Raw genomic sequence first — 21627 nt, forward strand, 5'->3', positions numbered from 1 at the left:
AAAGCGACAGAGAAAAGAATCTCTACTTTGTTGAAATATAAATTTTGTAATAAGCATACATGTAACATTTACTAGAGAGGGGAATTTTGAGGAAACTATACTTTGTTATCGAATGAACAATTGGAGTACGCTTCAATTTTCACAATCGCATTAAGCCGTCGGATTTCTAAGGAAAAATTTAATTATCCCCGGTATGTCTGATTCTATTATTTTGCATGACACTGCGACGTAATTATCTCTTTCGTCTCAATAGGCAGGGATTAAAATCTCGTGGACTTCTCTCTGCCTCATACGTGTCATATATGCATTCGCCGAATTACGATTTTCATTTCATCAAACTTGATCATACCTCCTGTTTCACGTTCTTGGATGCCACTCCGAGTAATATCTCATCAATCAAATTGATTTTATTTATTAATTTTATTTGCTTGCATATAATTCTCTTTTCTAAAGAAGAAGAAGGATCGCTAAAATAAAGAAAACATAAGCTTAATTAATCATATATAACGTTATTTTTCATATAGAAATCATTTTTCAAGTTTGCATATTTTTATCTGTCAATATAACTTGGTGAAAAATGTAAAAGAAAGAAAAATTATTAATGCATTAAATGATTAAGAGTTGAAGAATAATATTAATTACTCAAGGATCAAGTTACTTAGCATGATTTTTCATACAATTTAAACAATATTTATCTTTTCTAATTTATTTTTTCATTATTTTATGCGACAGCTATTATTCATAAAACATTCCTGTCAGACAATCGCCTTTTTCCCTTCAAAATTTTTTCACTGATATCAATCTTAATCGTAAGACATACCTGAACACAGATTTGTACGGTCTTTCATCTTTCCTTTCCATTCTTAACAAAAAAAGGTTGTCGTTAAATCAAGCTTAAGTTTCTGGTTGATCTTTTATTTTTGTTAAATGTGTTAAACATATGAGTTAACTAGTAATTTTGAGCATTTGAAGCTGTTCAGTTTTTCGAAGAATTTTAATTTGTGTAAAAATTGAAGTTGCTTTGAATATTATTCGACGAGAAAAATTTTTAAAAGATCTTTCAAAAATCTCGAGAATTTTGTGAGTCTTGAAAATGTAAAAAATGTTTTCTTATACAATTTGCAATTCTTATGAAATATATAATTATTATCTTGCATTTATATATAAAATAAAAGACAACATTAATTACAAAATAATTACGTAATTGTTTTAAAAGAAAAAAATTAATTTAATTATGTAAAAACAAAATTTTGCATTACTGCCTCTGTTTATTTTTATTTACTAATTCGAAGAAAGTTTTTACATTGATATTATGGACAACTTGGAATTAAGAATATTTACTCTTTAATTTTTTCCACTTTAAAGTATTTTTATTTTCATTTACGTAAATATTTGTAAAATATAAGTATATAAAATAGTAAGTGAATTAAACAAAATTATCTCCTTTAAAAAAATCTCTCCTTTTAATTGAAAATATATACATTAAACTTTTGAGTTGTGCAGTTTTCTGAACGAAAATACTTTTATATTACATTTTATATATTTATATATTTTGTTATTTTTATATTTTACATATTTATATTTTATTATTCACATTTTATACTACATTGCTATAACGTAACAATATTATTTCGCTTGTAAGATTGTTCAGGACTTGCAAGAATTTCTTTGTCTTGGTTAGAAACAGTTTGGGGCAATATATGTGGAATTTTCACCCGGAGATTCCGATGCGCCTTGAACCCATTTATAACCTCAGTTCAATGACCTCAGAGTAAAATAGAACGGAAAAGGGAAAAATGAAGGGTCTCGCCCGTGTCTGGGATTGGGCTAGATCATCTACGTCCTCATCTATTCATTTTAAACTTAGGTATCGTTTGTCATCTTTTCAAGGTGCTGAGAATTCTACACTTGTTTTGTGAAAAAATATGCTGTACTAATTTATTTTACATTATATATATATATATATATATATATATATATATATATATATCTTATCGATAATTCGTCTCGTAAAAAAAAGACGAAAAGTTGTCACGAGTAAATATTTTTTTTACTTTTTTTATTTAGGATTTTTTTCGCGCGAGAAAAATAATTTTAAACAACGCGTCCTGTTTTCATCAAGTATAAATAAATAAAACAAGACTTTTAATCTTCTTATAAAAAATTAAACGCCGTTAATATAAAATGGTAGATCCTTACTTTACCTGTCTCACATCGCGATCATTTCATGCGAAGAATAATTACATTTTCCCAGAAGTCTTTAAATCTCCATGAACTTCTGAAAATCTAAAAAGTTTCTTCAAGTTGCGCGTGAGAGAGTTATTTAATCTTACGTAATTTATTCATGAAAATGATAATTAGAATGAGAAAAAGTTACACCCGACTTTTTTTACAAGTAAAAATATTTTCTACTTATTTAACATTCGCACTCTTTACAGGGTAAAGATTCTAACAAAATTTGTCGTTTTATTCCACAATATTTTTCAAGTTGAAAAATTTCAAAATGACGATTAATATCGTCGGTACTAAATTTCTTCCAAGTTCTTAGATTGCGACCATACTTTCGTCCGACTTGTGAAACAGTTGGTATGGGAAAGCTCTATGGAGCCGTGGAGTAGAAACGTGCATGTGTGCGTCTAATGTCTGATACGATGCAGGAGATGCTGCGATCTTTCATGTCGTGCAAAAGTCATATCTTTTTAATGAATCTTATTTTTCATATATTTCGATTTTTCACATACTTTCCTCTTCATATATATTTTCTTGATACATATTCCTATATGTTCCGTTCATATATGTCTGTTCATATATGTTCATATGTTCATATATGTTCTGTTCATATATGTCTGTTTCATATATTTCCTTGATTATCGTGAATGTCTCTTCTAAAGACGACATTGCATTCAAAATTCGACGACTACGCAAACTGTCGTCTCCGTGAAACTTTCCTTTGGGACTCTACGTCAACATGTTCGAGTCATAAATATTCGATTCACTAGAAAAGAATCTAAAACGGACTGAATTTAACCTCGCGTAATTATGACAAAAATAATCAGATGTAGCGGAAGGAGTTCGCTGAACCGGAAAAAGAAACAAAAACATAAAGTAAAACGTATAAGCAATCTAGTTAAGCAAACAATGCCAATGTCCAGAAATATTCTCGATGAAGCGGCATTTATATTTTATTCGTCGCAAAGTATTCGTGGGCAGAACAATGTGTGTCCAAGTAGTAGGGAGTATCGCGAATTTCCATTGAAAAAAAACTGCTTGTCACGGAAGCTCTTTCCGGCGAAGTTTACGCCACTCTCTTGGGTTTCAGAGAGAGAGATTCTCGATATTAATTATTAATCGGCCAACGCGCGCGCTTGTATATCAGCGCAGTGGCACTTATACATTTTTTTTCAGAGATAATTCGATGTGTCCGACCGGTTGGTAGGTTCGGGGAGAGGTCTGCGAAACCCCACTGCACGAGGGAGAACCCTCGTATTCCTCCTCGAATGCGTTCTCCGTCCATCTCTATCCGTTTCGCTTGCTCTCTCTCTCTCGCTCTCTCTCTCTCTCTCCTCCTCTCTCTCTCTCTCTCTTTCTCTCTCTCTCTCTCTCGCGAAATACAGTCCTCTCGGTAAATGTTGAGCACTAGGCAGGCTTAGGCATGGGCGTAGGTTTGCGAGAGACCTGGCTCCGAAAACCGCCCTGTGTTATTCCACGTGTAACGTGATTTTTTTTTAATAAAATAAATAAACGCATCGCACAAAGGAACACGTTTGTCGAAAATACAAATTGCGTTTTAACGTATAATGGACGTTTATTTCTCATTTGCATTTCTGTCATACCCCCCGAATTATAGTTCATCGATCGTACGTGGTGACTATTCGTGAAAAGAGAGATATATATTATCGGTAGTTGATTACATCGTGTAATTAGATTAGAGAGAGATTAAGCAGGTTCTAGTTGGAGTAGTCGCTACAATTGCGCTGAAATTTTTCTTCCGAGGTAGAGAAAATTGCGAAATTAATTGCGAAGCAACTTAAGAGTCACGACGCGAGTCATTTAGCTAACGATGACAGTTGTAAATCGGTCGTCCCAAGATTATTAGGTTGGCAAGATAGACACTTCCTGGCAACTTTTTCGGGCGACATCACGACCTTCGGCCGTCATTGTGTACAATGTACTTTAGATAACCGTTGATAACGCAACAATGATATGCGCGAACAGAGAACACGTATTCTATTATGAGCACAACAACAATGGGGACTCATAATGATGATGACGTTTGTTTGCGGGCTCTCGTTATATTTACTGAACGGCATCAAGCCAATATGTACATAATTTCCGAGCAAAAATCAAGTACACATCACACACACGATTCTCTTTCGTTAAATTGCCATCATCATTTCCAAAAGCCTCTGGCCATCCCACATTCCTCCCACGAAATCTAATCGGTACAAAAAGTTGTATCCTAATCTAACCTCAGGTTAGATCAGAAACTTTCTGTACCGATTTTGTGACCTAACCTAACCTCAGGTTAGGTTAGGTTAGATCGAAAAATAGAAATATCCAATACTTGTTCCTCTATTTCGAGAAGATTTTTCCTCAGGAAAAATTGGAATTCTTAGCGAGAGACAAAGATATCGCGGACGAAAATTTGCATGTGACGTTGATGTTTGCGCGTATCATCGTCTCTACGCCACTGCCGACTGCATCAGCGTTCACACGGGGTGTACCCCACACGATCCCCACATGACTGTACCCTCTCCCCTCTCCGCTCGCGACCGCCCCACGTCCCACGTCTCCCTTCACCCATCGCCTCCCCTCACCCACCGCTCGATACATGTGAGCCGCTCGTCGCTTCAGTCGTCGTTGGAACGTCGTCGAGATCGTACCTCCACCTCACCTGGCAAATCGGCGCGTTTACCTGCCTGCGTAAACGGGAGAACGCGCGCGCGCGCACACGTACACACACATACCCATACGTACGTGCCCGGTAATTTATGTTATACGCACGCGTGCATGCTGCTCGCATCGCGTAGCAGAAACGGCCGGTGCTGGTGATACGAAGTGGATAAAGTTCCGAGGGGAGCATACGACAAAGACGACACGACAACGAACGCTGTGTGCTTCGCCCCGAAAGCCTGTTCCAAGTGTGTGCGCGCAAACAAGTGTGCAATATCATTAATTCTTTTCCTTTTTTTTTTTTCTTCTCACCCGTTATATACTCGCGCGTCGTCATCGGTTATCGTCAGCGAGGCGTTTCCAAATCCCGCGTAAAGACGGCCAGAGTCCCGCTCGTTCTCGCAGCAGGGAGCACTTATAAGCGTTATTATGATCTCGTTGAATTATGTCGAGGGATCATAGTGAAAAGGATGAGAGTCCTCGATCCTGTCGGTCCGGAAAGATTATCGAAAAATTGACATCTTTCTCGTAACGTTGCTTCCAAATCGCGCGTATAACATCAACCTCCGAAATTTTCCTCTGACATTAAGCAGTAAGTAATAGTGGAGACGTTGCACGTTTTACCTGAGCGGAATTTATATCGAAATAATTGGGTTTGAATTAAATAGACGCGGTTTGTACCTTTTCAATTAGTCGTCTTCCGATTTCACGATTTCTAAAAAAGTGCGCGATGATGTTCGATTGTGATGCATCCTTCAAAATTTTTTTATTTCCATCGTTCGCTCATATATGGATGTATTTAAATTTACATGTATTTAAGGCTCCTTTCGTTCCGAATGAGAGTAAAACACATGACATCGACTGTCATCCGTGAGAGGCCAAGCTCGCCATAAACTTGGATTCGTTCTTATCCTTACAATGTGTTCATGATTCGGTAGTTTCGGAGTTTTAAATTTCTCTTTTTTTTTTAATTAATAATTTTCGCTTGAGTTCCTTAGAGAAAAATTTTCTCATTCTTGTTCCTAGTTTCGATATGTTTGAAATACATTCGAGGACGGGAAAAAGGGATAGGTGTAATTTCGATTGAACGAAATCATAGATGACGTATCTGAAAAGGAATAATCCGTGCTTCTGGACGAGCCAGAAATATTGATTAAAAAAAAAAGAATTTTGGAGTAGAAGGAGCAAAAGCGGAGCAAAAAGCATTTCTAATAGTTCGAGCCACCGAAATAAAAATCTATCTCGTGCGAAATTCATCTCCGACAAAACTCGAGCATAAGTAACACGAGGCAAAAATCTTGGCCGGCTTTTGAAGGGATTTGGAAAAACTCGTTGACACAGCAGTCGGGCTGTCGGCCAGAAGAGCGGATACGAACCAGAACCAAACACGACTGGTATCATCCTGCCGGATACGTCGCGCATCGAGATATGGATTGGTCGCTGAAAGCTCGTCGAACGTAAGTTATCTCAAAGTCCAAAAACCGCGATTTCTCCCCGAAATCCGAGAAAACCGCCAGGTTGACCAGGTTGACCAGGTACCTTTAACTGGCCGGAATTCGTTCCGACGGAAAAGTTCCATCTACGCGAGACGCATACGCGTTTTAAAATCTATGGCACCCGTAACGATACACAGTCGTTCGTCGTTTCACGTCAGCTGTTTTCGTAATAAATCGAACCTGGTGTCACCTTTCGATGACAGGAGCAAGTGACGGAGTTAAAATACAAGAAGGAGCGGCCATCGAGGAAGTGTCGGGGGAAAGGGGGAAGGTGCCCTTGATGATGCCTCGTGCTGTGCGAGGAGTTGTTGTGTGCTCTGTTTCTTTATTAATAATGTGAGCCATATAGATACACAGGAAAAAAGGATATTCCTGTTTTGAAAATATATTTAGTTTTAACATGGAAATCTTGAAATGAGATTATATCGCGTTAATTAGAAAAAATATAACTGCTTGAATAATTGCTTACTTGATTGAAGCCATTTTATACAGTTCAATCGAGAAAAATATATTCTTATGATTTAAGATTTAATTTTCTTGAATGGAAAAGAAACAATGTTGGATAGGAAATAACATTTTTAAATCAAGGATTATAATTTTCTTAAAGTAGAATTAAATAATTATATATTCTCGAGGTGACAATTATACAATATTAAAATAAGACTATAATATTGATGAAATTCAAAATTATTAAATTCTTCTAAGAAGATTATAAATTGTTGGGTATATACGAAACAATGAACGCGTTAGTTGAAGTATATAAGTTTCGATTTGACACTTATTTTTTTTCTGTGTGCTTATCAGTGTCAATCCTTAATATCAGCGACTGTCAGTTGCTCGTTTAATCGTTATTTACGACTCGTTGATCGCGCATTCGTGCGATATTTCAAAAATTGGAGTTGTCAATACGTGCGGTCGTTCTCGGTGTTACATCGCTGCCTATTCACGTATCCTGGCAAAAATAAATGTTCCGAGCGCGTCATCGATGGATCGTGGGAATTGACAGAGACGATGAGATCAGCACTAATTCGCGAGGTTCTCGCGAAACCACCTCGCTTCTGAAATCCACGCGTGCGAATCGTAACATTGGCCTGTAATTCTCGATGCTGCAAACATGGAGAGTGTGTCTCGTGATGTAAATACGAGGGCGGAGATCATTTTTAGCATCGCGAGATCGGAGTTCATCGGTATTATAATAAACGCGCACGCTTTCCTGCTTCGAAATTTCCAAAATTGTACGTGACGCACGTCGTCGACGATGACTTGGCGATGCGTTGGACTGACTTGTGTTTTTTTCGCCAAAACATTGCATCGAATTTTCAACATATTTTTTCGTCTCTGGCGCCATTTTGGCCGAGCGACATTGTGACTTTGTGAATTTTGTTAATTTTTTTTTTCTCTCTCTCTCCAAGGCCTCAGGCGATTGCCACGAATATCTCGCCACGGTATGATGGGTAAAATATGACGATGATGCGCGGAAGAGCGTAATTTTTTTCCTGCGGAAGTCTTTGTATTACAATGAAGCGTCGAACACAATGACTGTGATACGATTACCGAGTACAAGGAGTCTCGGAAGTTATTTTTCTACTTGCAATAGCTGAATCGTGTTTTTTTTTCCTAGGAAGGTAGGAACTTGACACATTGTAAGTTATGTAAGATAAAGCTGCAAGATTTTTTTTTATTTTTTTTAACAATTTTTTTGCAGCAAAAGTGAAAAGGATGAAAACCGAATTCCCCCACGAATGAAATTTACATGTCAAAGCTAAAATACTGTTCCATGCGTAAAATGGTGCTGCTTTTCAGCAAGTTAACCCGCAGGCACTTTAGGAAGATATATCCAATAGAAAAATAAGGGAAATTGAAGAAAATGAGAAGAGAAATAATTTGAAATTGAGAAGAAGAAAAATATTTTAAATCAGGACACATTAATTATTAAATAATAAAAGAACGTTATTTGACATCCAACAGATGGACGTAGCGACTGGAAGAATGAAAAATATTCCTAAACTATATACAGTGTACAACCTGAAAAGATTGCAAAGAATTAATATTTTCCTGCGAACGCTACTCTATAAGTGCGGATTATCTCGGTCGAGAGCCCTAGCAGAAGCATACAGGCTGGCCTTTCTCTCATTCATTATTCGTGCCGATTCCTTGCGTTTACTTGAAGTTATGACCACGCTCTCGGTTGCATAATGAATCGTAAGCCAACAATGCTGTCGCGTAATCGAATGGCGCGGACGTTTGTGCTCTATCTGCGAGCCAGGGACGTGCATTCTCGCCTACAGACTTTTCATCAAATGCAGGGAAATTTACACAATATCACAGACATCCGTAACATCCGTCCATGTAAGCAATTTTTTGTCTCGATAAGTCTTTTGAAAGTATAGGAAGTATATTGTATTTTAAAGATAGTTTTAAAGATAATTATTATAGCCATCGAAAGCAATATTTGCGTGTCAAATAATAATTAAAAATTTATTTGACTTTAAAGAGACCTCGTTGCGTATTTTTTCTAAATACGAAGGAAAATTATTTTGAAGAGTTCCAATTTAAAGAATTAAAATTTACGATAACATTTTCCAAGAAAATAATTCTCTCAACATAATGAAACATTTGATTGATTCTAAAAAATCAATGTACATATTTTTTTTAAATCAACAGCGAATTACAAAAAGTATAAAAAATAGTAAGAAATAAGAAAAGATAGTAGTAGTAGTAAGAAAAATTTATAAAAATATTGTTTTTTGATATATGTATATACTTCATGTACATATATATAAAAATCCTCTACATATACAGAAATGTTCTCTAATAAATTTAGAGATCAATATAATTTAATATTTATATAATATATATAATTATATATATAATATATATAATTATATATATAATATATATATATATATATTAATTCAATATTTAAATTTAATATTTGTTTTACAAATATTATTCAAAAGATAAACATATCGCATTTCGCAAATTATGAATATTAGAATCAAATTCATTTAGCTAATATCCTATCTAGATACAACAATTCAAAAATTTGTCATTTATTTATAATTCAAATATAATTAATAATTTCTAAAATTGAAAAAATATCAAAATGAACATGTAAGTATAAATGGGCATACATTTTTTAATCCGAACAATATAATTAAAGTTAAATATTTGAGTTTTTACGATTCTTATTTTAATTGAAAATATCAACAAGATAACAATTTTAATAAAGTAACATCAATTTTTATTTTCTATTAATAATACAGAAATTAAAGAAAAATTATTAAATTATTAAATTAAGAATTTATTATTAAATTTATTATTAAAGAGATTTGCAAATTTATTAATGATTGAAGAACATTTATATTATTATTTTAATTGACGGTTTTAATTATCCACGGCATAAAAATGTTAATGTCCTTTACGAAAAATATCTTCACCTTATAAAATAATATCGTTAAACACAAGTCAGACAAACAAAAAAGCATGTTAAGCAGATTTAGCTGCATCAATATTTGTATTTATACAAATACGATCGTACATCTTTCTGCGATCTTTTCTTTTTTTTCTATACACCAGTTTACGGATTATCGTGACAAAACATGTATGGACTTGGAACTATTTTAAATTGGAAAATATACAAAATGCACGTTGCAAACTTTGTGATTATAGTGCACAAAGTATAAATAGGACGACTCATATAAAAGTAAAAAACAATTTGAAATCATCTACTGTATCATATGAATATCAAAAGTATTCAATCAAATATGCATAATGTTATACAATTCGATAAAAAGCAAAACATTCAGGACCTGGATATCTTAGCTCTAGATAATTTAATATATCTCTTAATCGATCGTGTTGATATTTTTTTCTTATTTTTCCTCTTCCAACAAGGGTTGCATGGATTAGTTTTAAAAATTTGCTGACTCATGACATCGTATGTGGTCAACGATGGATTCGTAACTGACAGATGGTTCGAGTCCTAACTTATTTGAGATGTTTCAGGTTTATTCTTTTTTTTTTTTTTAAATGTTTTTTTTACTGATAGTAACATTGTAAATGTCTTGTTTAATGTTGAAAAAGAAAAAAAAACACTTTAAAAAAAATATATACATCTATATCTCAAACTCGAACCAGTAATCTGTCAGATACGAATTCGTCGCTCAACATCCCGCCCAAATATTTTCTACTTTCCCTAGGAGGTATTTTCGAAACGTGTTTAGAACAAAAATTTCCAAGTACAATAACGGTTAGGTTAACAAAGAGGGAGGATCTGACACGAGTTTAAAATTAGCATTAATAGCCACGGCAAAATGCGATATATAAACTTGATGGTGGTGATGATAATAATAATAATAATAATTGTATAATATAACATTGGCGGGGCGACGATAACAATTACAAAATCCGATATGTAAATCGACGTAATATTAGAACTGTATGAACGCACGGATATATGCAATAATAACATTTTCGTGATAATAGCTAAAATGGGGGATGGGAAATCAAATTAAAGAAAATTATTGGCGCATGATATTTAATAATACAACAATCGCGGACGGGCATTAACGTCAGGCGAACCAGCGTAAACATGGCGGGCAAATCGCACGGCTGATTTCGTGATGCATGTGTGTGTGTATGTGTGTGTATGTGTATGTGTATGCGTGTGCGCGGTGGGTCGGGATAACAACGCGTTCTAAATATATTCCGCGTAAGATGGATATGTGCTGTTACGTGTTTGAGCAAAATCGTGACGTGCGTCAGCTGACCAATCCGGCCGACACGTATACACATACGTAGCACATATATCGCCGATAATATCGGCCGCACGAATTAAATCGTCGTTGAATATTGGACGCTCGACATTGCACATGAGATTAATTTCCCACTGCGATGGATCCGCTGGGGATCAATATCGCCTCTCTCGATATTGATTTTATTTTCAATTCAACGTACAAGCAGAGCTGCTAGATTGCAGACGCAAGCAGCATCGACATAGTGGGGAACGTGGGGGTGAGTGGGGAGATGATTTTGAGTGGATTCGCATATATGACCATTGAGAACCATACCCTACTCGTGCCATCATGCTGCTGCTTGTGTCGATCTGTCAGATCATTGGACCGTGAGAAGCCTATCAATCTGATAACTCTGCGTGCAAGATGTTTCGCGCAATTTGTAGCGTTGTTCGACTTGAAAAATCAACTCGAAAAATGTTGAGTCATTTTTTTTCTGCTTAAGGGAAGGAGGGACCATCGAACAAAATTCATCTAATCGACGCCGTTCAAAGCGGGCGTATCCGCAAACGCAATCATGCATACTATCAGATGTTACGTCAAACTACACATATGTGCTATCTATAGAAACTATAGATTTGTCGAAAAGCGGTTACCTCATTTAACGATCTCTCCTTTGCAAAATTGAAAAAAAGGGAATGTTCAGAATTCTACTTGAAATTCATTTTTTTATCAAGGAATAATGTTCTATGAATTCTGAAAAATATTAGAACATACAAGCTAACAAAGCAAATTGTTATCTTATTGATAAAAAAAATATTAGAACGTACAAACTAACAAAGCAAATTGTTACCTTTTGTTACCTTATTGATTTTTTTGGCTCCTATTGGTCCATTTCCCCCCCCCCCCCTTTGTTTCTCCTTCTTCCTTGAGGAAATTCCTTTTCCACTACAAATTTTCTATATGAGACTAGTCTCTTGTAAGTGGTCTAGTGGCCAAAACGACTCTAACAGAAGTGTCTTTTAGAATTTAGCGTTTTTAGTGAATAGACAAATCTAAAATTAAGTGCTTACCGGAATGCGAGAAAAAACAATTGCACCTCGAAGGTATGTAATCAACGACTGATTCAAGGAATCAAATCCGTTCAATTCCGTGTGTTCTAACAAAAAGGGAAACGTTACATTAATATACATAGAATTTCATTACTTTCAAAGATTTTATGACATAATGTGCATATATGAGTGCATATAATGTGTATATATGTCGGATAAAAAGTAATTTACATTTGTTGCAAATAAGAAACAAATGAAACGTGAAAACAAATGATAACTACAAATCCTCTACAGTTTCTCTTATAATATTCATAAATCTAAGGCAATAAATTAGCTAATATCTTCATATATATGTAAAAAAAAAAAATATATATATATATATACATATATAATATAATATATATAATATATATAATATATATAATATATATAATATAATATATAATATAATATATATAATATAATATATATAATATATATAATATATATAATATATACATATATAATATATAATACATATATATAATATATGCATATACACATATTTGTATAATTGAATATATAAATTGAAAAAAAATATACCCATGATTCTATTTAGATAAAATTTAACTCTTAAAAAAAGATATTTCTTCTTAAAATTATTTTACCACGTGTTCATAGCGTGGTAAAATAAGTTAGTCTCATAAAAGAGGGTGTTATAGAAGTCTCAAACCAAGAGAATCTATAACTTGGCATATACACCAAGTAAAATAAATGTATAAATGCCTTGTGCACGTAAAAAAAAAAAATTTTTTTCGCGAACAATTAATGTTTGAAAATTTACGCATTACTATCCTCTTCATCTCTTCAGGCAGGTAAAGAGGGTGTTATAGAAGTTGCATGTCTCACCATGTCTCACCAAGAGAATCTTGGTATATACACTAAGTAAAATATATATATATAAATGCCTTGTGCACGTCTTAAAAAAAAAATTTTTTTTTCGCGAACAATTAATGTTTGAAAATTTACGCATTACCATCCGCGTTTTTTAGGTTCTTATTGCTCGTTTCTTAATTATCATGTTGTATAATATTAATATTATAATTTTGAGCAAATTTTAATATTATTTTATAAAATATATATTATGAAATATTTTATAATAATAAATGAGTAATTAAGTGTTCAATAGTACTGTTAGGACTTAGATATTCGGTTATTCTAGATGTTATATGTGTGTGGGACTATTTATTTAGTATTTTTAGTATATTTTTATTTTAAAACAATTTGTAAATCAAACATTCGAGGATCAAAGTTCTATCTGATAAATAATGTAAAATAATATTCATAACGCTCCATCTCTCTCTCTCTCTTTCTCTCTCTCTCTCCCTCTCCCCCCCCCTTCTCTCTCGTTCCCTATCACAAAAGCATCATAAATGATGAAATTTCACGCTATTGAAATGTTTCCTTTTTTGCTAAAACAATCAACATAAATTAATGAGTTTTCGGATGAATCTTTACATGAGTCAATTATGCGGCTATTACCCGTAATTTAATGTTAGTAATATGTAATACAATAAACACAATCAAAATCCATACAACTATAGCTTAATCCAACAGCTATTCGAACGATTTCTATATGTCTATATTTTATAAACTATACATTTTCCATTCGGCAAAACTAGGATTTATGTTCGCTTAAACAAAACCAATATGTAAAATTATAGATAATTATATTATATGTAAATTATACGTACAGCATTATTTAATTTTAAAATAATTTTCCATTAAACCTATTATCATCCGCCCTACGCTTTGATCTTGGAGAATTTACATTATTGCAATTTTTACATTTATTAAATGATATCAGTTCTTTACTTCATAATAATACTTCATATTCAATAATGGTTTGAAAATGTGGATCAGAAGAAATCGCTCCTCAAAATCATTTTCTGTTGGAGAATTTATATTGTAATTTTTACATTTATTGAATGATATCAGTTCTGTACTTCGTAAATAGTTTGAAAATTGTCAACTGATTATTTTATAATCTTTTTAGATCTTTGTTCGTGATTGAAGACGTTATGTATGAGATCAAAAACATCTGGATCAAGAAATCACTCTTCAAAATCATTGCACTGTTCACTGTCAAATTCGAACGCTAATGTTCTTTCCACCAACTCGATTATGACCGAATAAACGATATCGATTAACGTCCCAAAGGATCCACAATTCACTCCGCCATAGCACTGACCTAAGGTGGAAGTCATTACACTCAAGCTCTCATTACTCGTCGATCGAACGACCTCTTCCTCTTTTTCTTTTTTTCCACAACTTGACCCCTTCATGTTCTTCATCGAGTCGCGTTCGCTTCGAAAAGCTGACTTTCTTGCAGTAATGTTAAAATTTATCGCATGTTTTTAAAACGATTTATCGATTTTTTCTTACGTCTATTTCTCTCCTATTTGGCGGGAAAATCTTTAATCAATTGAGCATAAAAGCATCATTGAAAGCAGGACATTTGTATCTACTTGTACCTACATCTGTACTGCATTTTTAATCAAATACATATGGTTGGTAGATTGCACTTACTCCTCTATATCATCGATAATATCTTAATTCATGAAATGCACAAGATGCAAGACATTCAAAGTTTCTTTGTATAGCAATTTTTTTTGGCCGTTTTTGATTTCTCTTTTTCTTAAATAAATATCTATTTTTAGAATCGGAAGTATCTATTTTTAACACAGGAAATTTTGTAAAAAAACAAAGGGCTTCAGGTCATGGTTTTTTGGAAAACTATTGGACAATTATTTAGGACCATTGGAGCATTGGACCATTGGACCATTGGGAACATTAGAAAGGACCTTGTTTCTTCGATACTCTTCTTCTCTGATACTTTATAATTTATTAATAATCAAAAGCCATGTTTTTTATTATTATTATAATTATATTCTGACAATTTAAAAATTCATTATCGCAGTAATATCGAAATATCATGTGAATTATACGTGTCAACAATAGTATCTCATGAACGATATGAAAATCCATTGGCTTATAATTATAATTACATTATAATTATAATTATAATTACATTATAATTATATAGTACTAATTATAATTATGCACCGCGTTCTTTGTCAACTATAATATTAACTGTATTATTTCGGCTATATCATATACCATGAAAATAAATTACGTATAATGTAACATCACAATATGATTGCAAATTTGATATGATAGCGAGTCGAAAACTTTGAACAAAGTGTTACAAAAATGTTCAAATTTTTATGGAAGATATACATATGTAATTAATAATAGAGAAACGTAGCTTTAATTAATGAAATATAAAATGTTTAGAAAGAAAGGAGGAGGAAAGTTCTTTAGTCTTCTTGCTGATTAGTTGAGATTTTTTTTACCTGAAAAAAGGCGGAACTAATACTCTACACATTTTCGATATTTTATGATGATTTAGTTTCAAAGATATTTTGCTCAACAAAAATATTATGTATTCTTTTTATTTATTTATTAAATTTATTTTATAATATTTATTTTTTAACAAACTATATATTTGTAAGATGTATATACATATAATTTAAATTAAGAATTCATACTATTATAAGATCGTTTATAATATAAACGCACAATTTTTTTAATTCAATGCATAGCATATTTCCAAGAGAAATTTTAAAAAATATAAATATCTCATGCGAAAATTCAACATATGTTTGATGCATGTTTGATATGTTCAACATACTTAAATTGATATTTGAATGTCCAATTGAGTTTAAATTATTTTTACTACATTTAATGTGAATATTTCTCTCATAAATTTTGATTTATGTTTTTGCGCGCAAAAATATTCTCTTTAATAATTAAATGAATACCGTTTTTTGACACATTTACATATCTTTACACGATTGTACATCGAAAGCAAGACTATTTCGCTACCGTGTTATTGCGTTTGAAGTTAAAAACGTTTGATACATCGCTTACGGAGAGAATTCAAGTTTGAAAAATTAAACAATTATTTTTATTAGAAATTAAATAATTATTTTTATTAAAAATTTAATAATTATTTTTATTAAAAATTAAACAATTATTTTTTTGTTTAATATTTCAAATGATTCTCAAAATTGTATTTCAAGCTACTTTATTTTCTCAAAATCAACTATTCCAAAAATGTTACTGCATTCTTTGCCTATTGCATCACATCGTGAAACATTTAATACAATATACAATAAAATTAAATTATGAATTATACAATATAATGTACATCTGTATAATTACAGAGTTGAAGTGGAATTTACAAAATGCAGTGGAAAATTCTAAAACGAATATAATTTTATCCTTGACAATTTCAGAATGCATTATTGAGTTCAAATAAAATTCTTATACCGTTTATCGGATTATTGAATATTATTTGCTTCCTCTTTCTCTCTCTTTTCCTTTCTCTGACATGCTCTCTATATTATATTCATCATGTCAGCTTATTATACCAACATGTAAATAACATGCACGCACATTACGTCCATTCATAATCCGAACTTTGTAAACTTTATGTTTACAATGCATCTATTGTTTCCCGCTTGAGAGATGTATCTCATCGAATCAACAACGCATTCTCTTTCTCTCGCTTTCACCTTCTATTCTGTTCCTCGATATATGTATATTTTCGAAAACAATTCTTTATGTATATCTTCGAAAACAAGCCGAAGTTATGGCTTGCGTCGCATATCTTCTACGCGAAAATCGTCAAACGTAATTCTTGATGCATAATTTATTTTTTTCTCTTAATGAATATTCGATTATAAAAATAGAGATATTTGCTAACAAGCAAATATAAATTCTTCTTAACAATATTATTATATTAAGATTATTTCTATCGAAGAGAGAATTATTCGACAGAAAAACTTACGAGGAAAGATTAAGTATGTTCTCTCAAATTTTCGGCGAATTGACTCGGTAAAAGAATTTTAAAAAAAAAGGGGAGCCTAATACTCTTCTACGGTATTTCCAACATATATCATATGTGAGCAAATATATATCACGTGTCGATTCTTGGTAATGGAACACCCGACGAAAGAAAGAACTCCCTCGCTTCCTTTTCGGCGTTGCAGCTCGAGCTTTCTTAATAGACGCCAATCGGCATCTTTGAACCCGGGAGAACGCAGACAGTCAAGTGCATTAATTTCTTTAACGAACGTTTTCATTCGACGGACGTAGAGAAGACTTAGCGCCTTGTTAACGTTCATGAAACGCGACGTGTGCAATAAAACGTACGGTTATTATGAAATTTTTTTCATAAGTGCAACGCATTGCGACATTAATATTATTTTGCTGTGAAGAATACAAATGTGTATAAATACTTCTCGAAATATTGAATTAATATTAATATGTACGAAACATCAGAAATTTGGGAACTTCGAACATTGAGGACATTTTTATAAATATACACTTATATAACGAAGCTGTGTTAATGTATTTTAATTGTAGAAATATATTTTAATATATGCGCTTTAATCTACATTGTGCGATAAATTTTTAATCTAGATACAATGTACATCAAACATATGAAAAATGACTATTCTTTCATTTTTTTCTTTCAGAGTGGACCGTTACGTAGCGAACAGAAATGAGGACACGAGGTATATAAATTATATGACATTTATTAAATTCAAATATACAGGGTGTTCCATTTTAAATAATACGCTCAAATATCTCCGAAACGGTGCGTTAAATAAAATAATGTTTCAGACAAAGTTGTATGACTCGAAGGGGGCCATCAGGTGGTGGCAATGATTTGACCTTGGAGAGTCATTTGATTCATCCCCTTCAAGCCATAACTTTTGTTTGAAACATTTTTTTTTATTTAATGCACCGTTTCGGAAATATTTGAGCGTATTATTTAAAATGGGACACCTTGTATACACTCTTGTAATTCTTTTTAAATTTTCTATAATTCTCTCTCATTTCTATCTTTAATTAGTAATTCTATTTAATTCCATATTTAATATATATATAATAATTCTATTTAAACCTATTTAATTCAATACAATAAAACATTTTTGTCATAAATCTTTAGTGCATATATTAGAATTACTTTTTAATATATAATTTTTAATAACTTGGGAAACCGGAAATCATAACTCTTAATAAGGCCATCAGCAAAAGGCATAAAATTGAAGCATGTCAGCCATACTTACACTTGTCATCCGATTAAATCGACATTCTCGAGTATGGTTACGAACACATTTAAATCGTTATAGTAAACGATCAGCAGATTATATTTATTACATGTCCATTTCAAATTGCTCTGCAGATATATAAAGCATTTGCTGCTTGTTATATATCTTGTGATATATCTGTGTTCTTTCTTCGTGATAAGTTTTATATGAGATTAAATATATATATAATATATTAATAGTAACTTATTTGATCACATTTGCACTATTTATACATTGGTGCCAAAGATTGTGTTATGTTACCTAAGCAGGGAATTAACTTTATATATAGATCCTCTTTTCTTTTAGTGCAAAGAGTAATATAAGAGTAATATATGTCATAAGTAATCAAATCTGTTTAAAATATCTACGATATGTAACAATGTTGTGCAATTTAAAATTTATAACAAATTTTTTTAATAAATAGATGATAATCATTTTGAACTTTATATCGTAAAAATCTTAATAATTTAAATATTAATTAAAGATTATAAATATTAATATTAATTAAAGATTATAAATATTAATATTAATTAAGATTATAAATATAAATATTAATTAGGATTATAATTTTAAAAAAAGATTTAAACGTATCTAATTTTACTTTCAAAATCATTTTCTTTAATTTTTACACTATCTTTAAATAAATGAATATATTTATCAGATTTGCGTTTACTTAAACAACAATATCGTCGTTTATTTTGCTAAGAAATATAAACGAAGATTCAATGCATAAGGGAAGTCATTTATGACAAAGAATTCATAGAATTCGTAAAAGTATCAGGATTTAAATTACTACAGTTTAACAGATCCAAAATGAAATCAGCATATTGCTTCACTTATTATTTCTATATCGTAAACAAAATATATCGAAAAAATAATTTTTCGGAATCTGAAGCCGCTGAAGATACATTGAGCACATCGATTAAAATATAATTAATTATAACTGTTCGATATGCATTCAGAAGATTTTTAATCAAAGAAAATCGTTATAATGACAAGTAAAATTTAAAAAAATATATATTGATTAAGATTTTTCGTTTAAAAGAAAAAATCTTGTCTGTTAGATGGCGAGGCAGCATTTTTAATACAAGCTTGGTGAAAATAACGGCGGTAGCTTCAGAGTCCAGACTAAGCACGCTCTTAGACTGTGTCGTCATCGAGTAGCAGCTGTTTCCATTCAGCCTCGCCCTTCTTAGTTGGCGACTTCCTCTGCAGCACTTTTAATTAACGTACAAGACACGCTTCCTCTATTTCATTTTTCTTTACAAACGGATTCATGTATCGAATAAATTCCAGGCAGTTCGAAGCGAACGATCAGAAAATATATACGTGTAATATCTAAACCCATGTTTCTTTTTTAAATTACAGAACTCTAATTAGTAGTAGGATTCAAGCTGCATTCGGTCTATTCGAATAGAAAAATTTGTTTCCGAGAAGCCAAGATACCGTTAAAAAGTTTCTTTGAGCAGCTTAATTAAGTATTAAAATATTATGCATTAAACATTAGAGACATTTTAAATCACAGAAACAATAAATATTTTTTATGTAGAATTTATGTAGAATTATGTAGAATTTAGAAAATAGTTCGAAATAAATCGACTGGCAAAATAAAATGATATTTAGATAATTAATTGATAATGAAAAGCAATTGTTGCTATTTTGTTTATTTATTTATTTAAATTAATTGAAAAGAATTTTGATATTTTACACGTAAACTATGTCCTAATTTCTATAAGTATCGCTACTTTTAAAAGTAACGCGACTTTAAATTACAATGATAGCATATATGTGTGTTGAAAGTTTATTAAAATTAATTATTAAAATTTTTAATTTTAACTTTAATTATTAATTATTAAAAATTCTATTATCTTTAAATAGAAATGTATCTAAATGTATGTATGCTTCGTCTATACATATTTTTCAGATTCCTTTTCAATTTATATGATGCTTTTTATTTTTGCGATATATTCTTTTACGAAATGAAAATAATATCTGAAGTAATGGATCTGTTAAATTACTAAGTCTCAAACATTTAGAAACAATCGTTCTCAATTTTTAGAAATAATCTATATTTAATATTTCTTTTATATACTAACACTAAATATATTAAAATTAATATATTAAAAATGAAAAGATATCATTTGTCAAAATTGAATCATACGACCAAACGAAAATTAGAAATATTCGTTATGTGATTTTAAATAGAGTGAAAAGAATTTTATTGACTTTGATTCAAATATGATCTTGATTCGAATTATATTATTAGCTTAATACTCGTGTACATATTAAAAATAATCTGAATTTTATATTTTATTTTATTTAAAATGAAGGCCTTCAAAAATTATGTGTGTGTATGTGCGCAATAATATGTGCGCAATTATACTATAATAAAAATAAAATATTTAGATAATTAATTGATAATGATAATACTTTGGTGCTTCATACTGAGATCTTCTATAGAAATTCTTTTCTATGTTTATAATACTTGGAGAATTTAAACTACGTGAAATAAGTAATAATATAATCAATATTTAATGATAATATAAATTTGTAAATATGTTTATCTAAATTTATTTTACGCTGAACTTCGATATAGAAAAATCACAGGTCATTACGTACATCTTAAATACATCGCGTATTCGATTAAAAAATTATGTCCAAGGTGTTGACGTATTTTTTTGTCAGCAAAATTATATTAATTACTTATATAATATTAGAATAATTCTTTTATAATTAATCTTATAAAATTTGTCAACAAGAATAATTTCATAAAATAATTCAAGACGTTCTTTTAACTAGTTTTTACATTAAAATAAAATAGTGCTATGTAATTAATAAGCGTGAATTATAAAATATTCTAGAAGAATACTTTGCAAGTGTATTGTATATATTGTATATATATATATATATATATATATATATATATATATGTATAAAATTATAAATAATTATACTTGCAGAGTGTTTCTATTTGTGCAGGATTCATATTTTATATTCATTAATTATACAGTACATTTCTGAAAAGAAAAGCTGCTTATTATATATATTAAAGAATCTGTGTTTGATATAAATGATGGCCTTATTAAGGGCCTTCAAAAATTGTGTTTAAGTACGTACGCTGCACAGTGTGTGAGTGTGCGCGCGGGATAAACGAAACATGCTGAGAAGTTCTTTATAATAATCTTCACAATATATATATCAGATACATGTGACATTTAAAATATCAAATTTTTAAAAGATTTTTGGC

General features: G+C 31.2%; 1 protein-coding gene across 1 annotated transcript in view; it reads left to right on the forward strand.

The window, feature by feature from the left end:
- LOC105252152 overlaps positions 1 to 21627 on the forward strand; it is a 155803-nt gene that overhangs the window by 85287 nt on the left and 48889 nt on the right. The window contains exon 2 of the mRNA XM_025413262.1: positions 17763 to 17801. Coding sequence (XP_025269047.1) covers positions 17763 to 17801 — 39 coding nt within the window. The remainder of the gene's footprint in view (positions 1 to 17762; positions 17802 to 21627) is intronic.

Source organism: Camponotus floridanus, unplaced genomic scaffold, assembly GCF_003227725.1.
Source record: "Camponotus floridanus strain SB8 unplaced genomic scaffold, Cflo_v7.5 scaffold64, whole genome shotgun sequence".
Lineage (NCBI taxonomy): Eukaryota > Metazoa > Arthropoda > Insecta > Hymenoptera > Formicidae > Camponotus > Camponotus floridanus.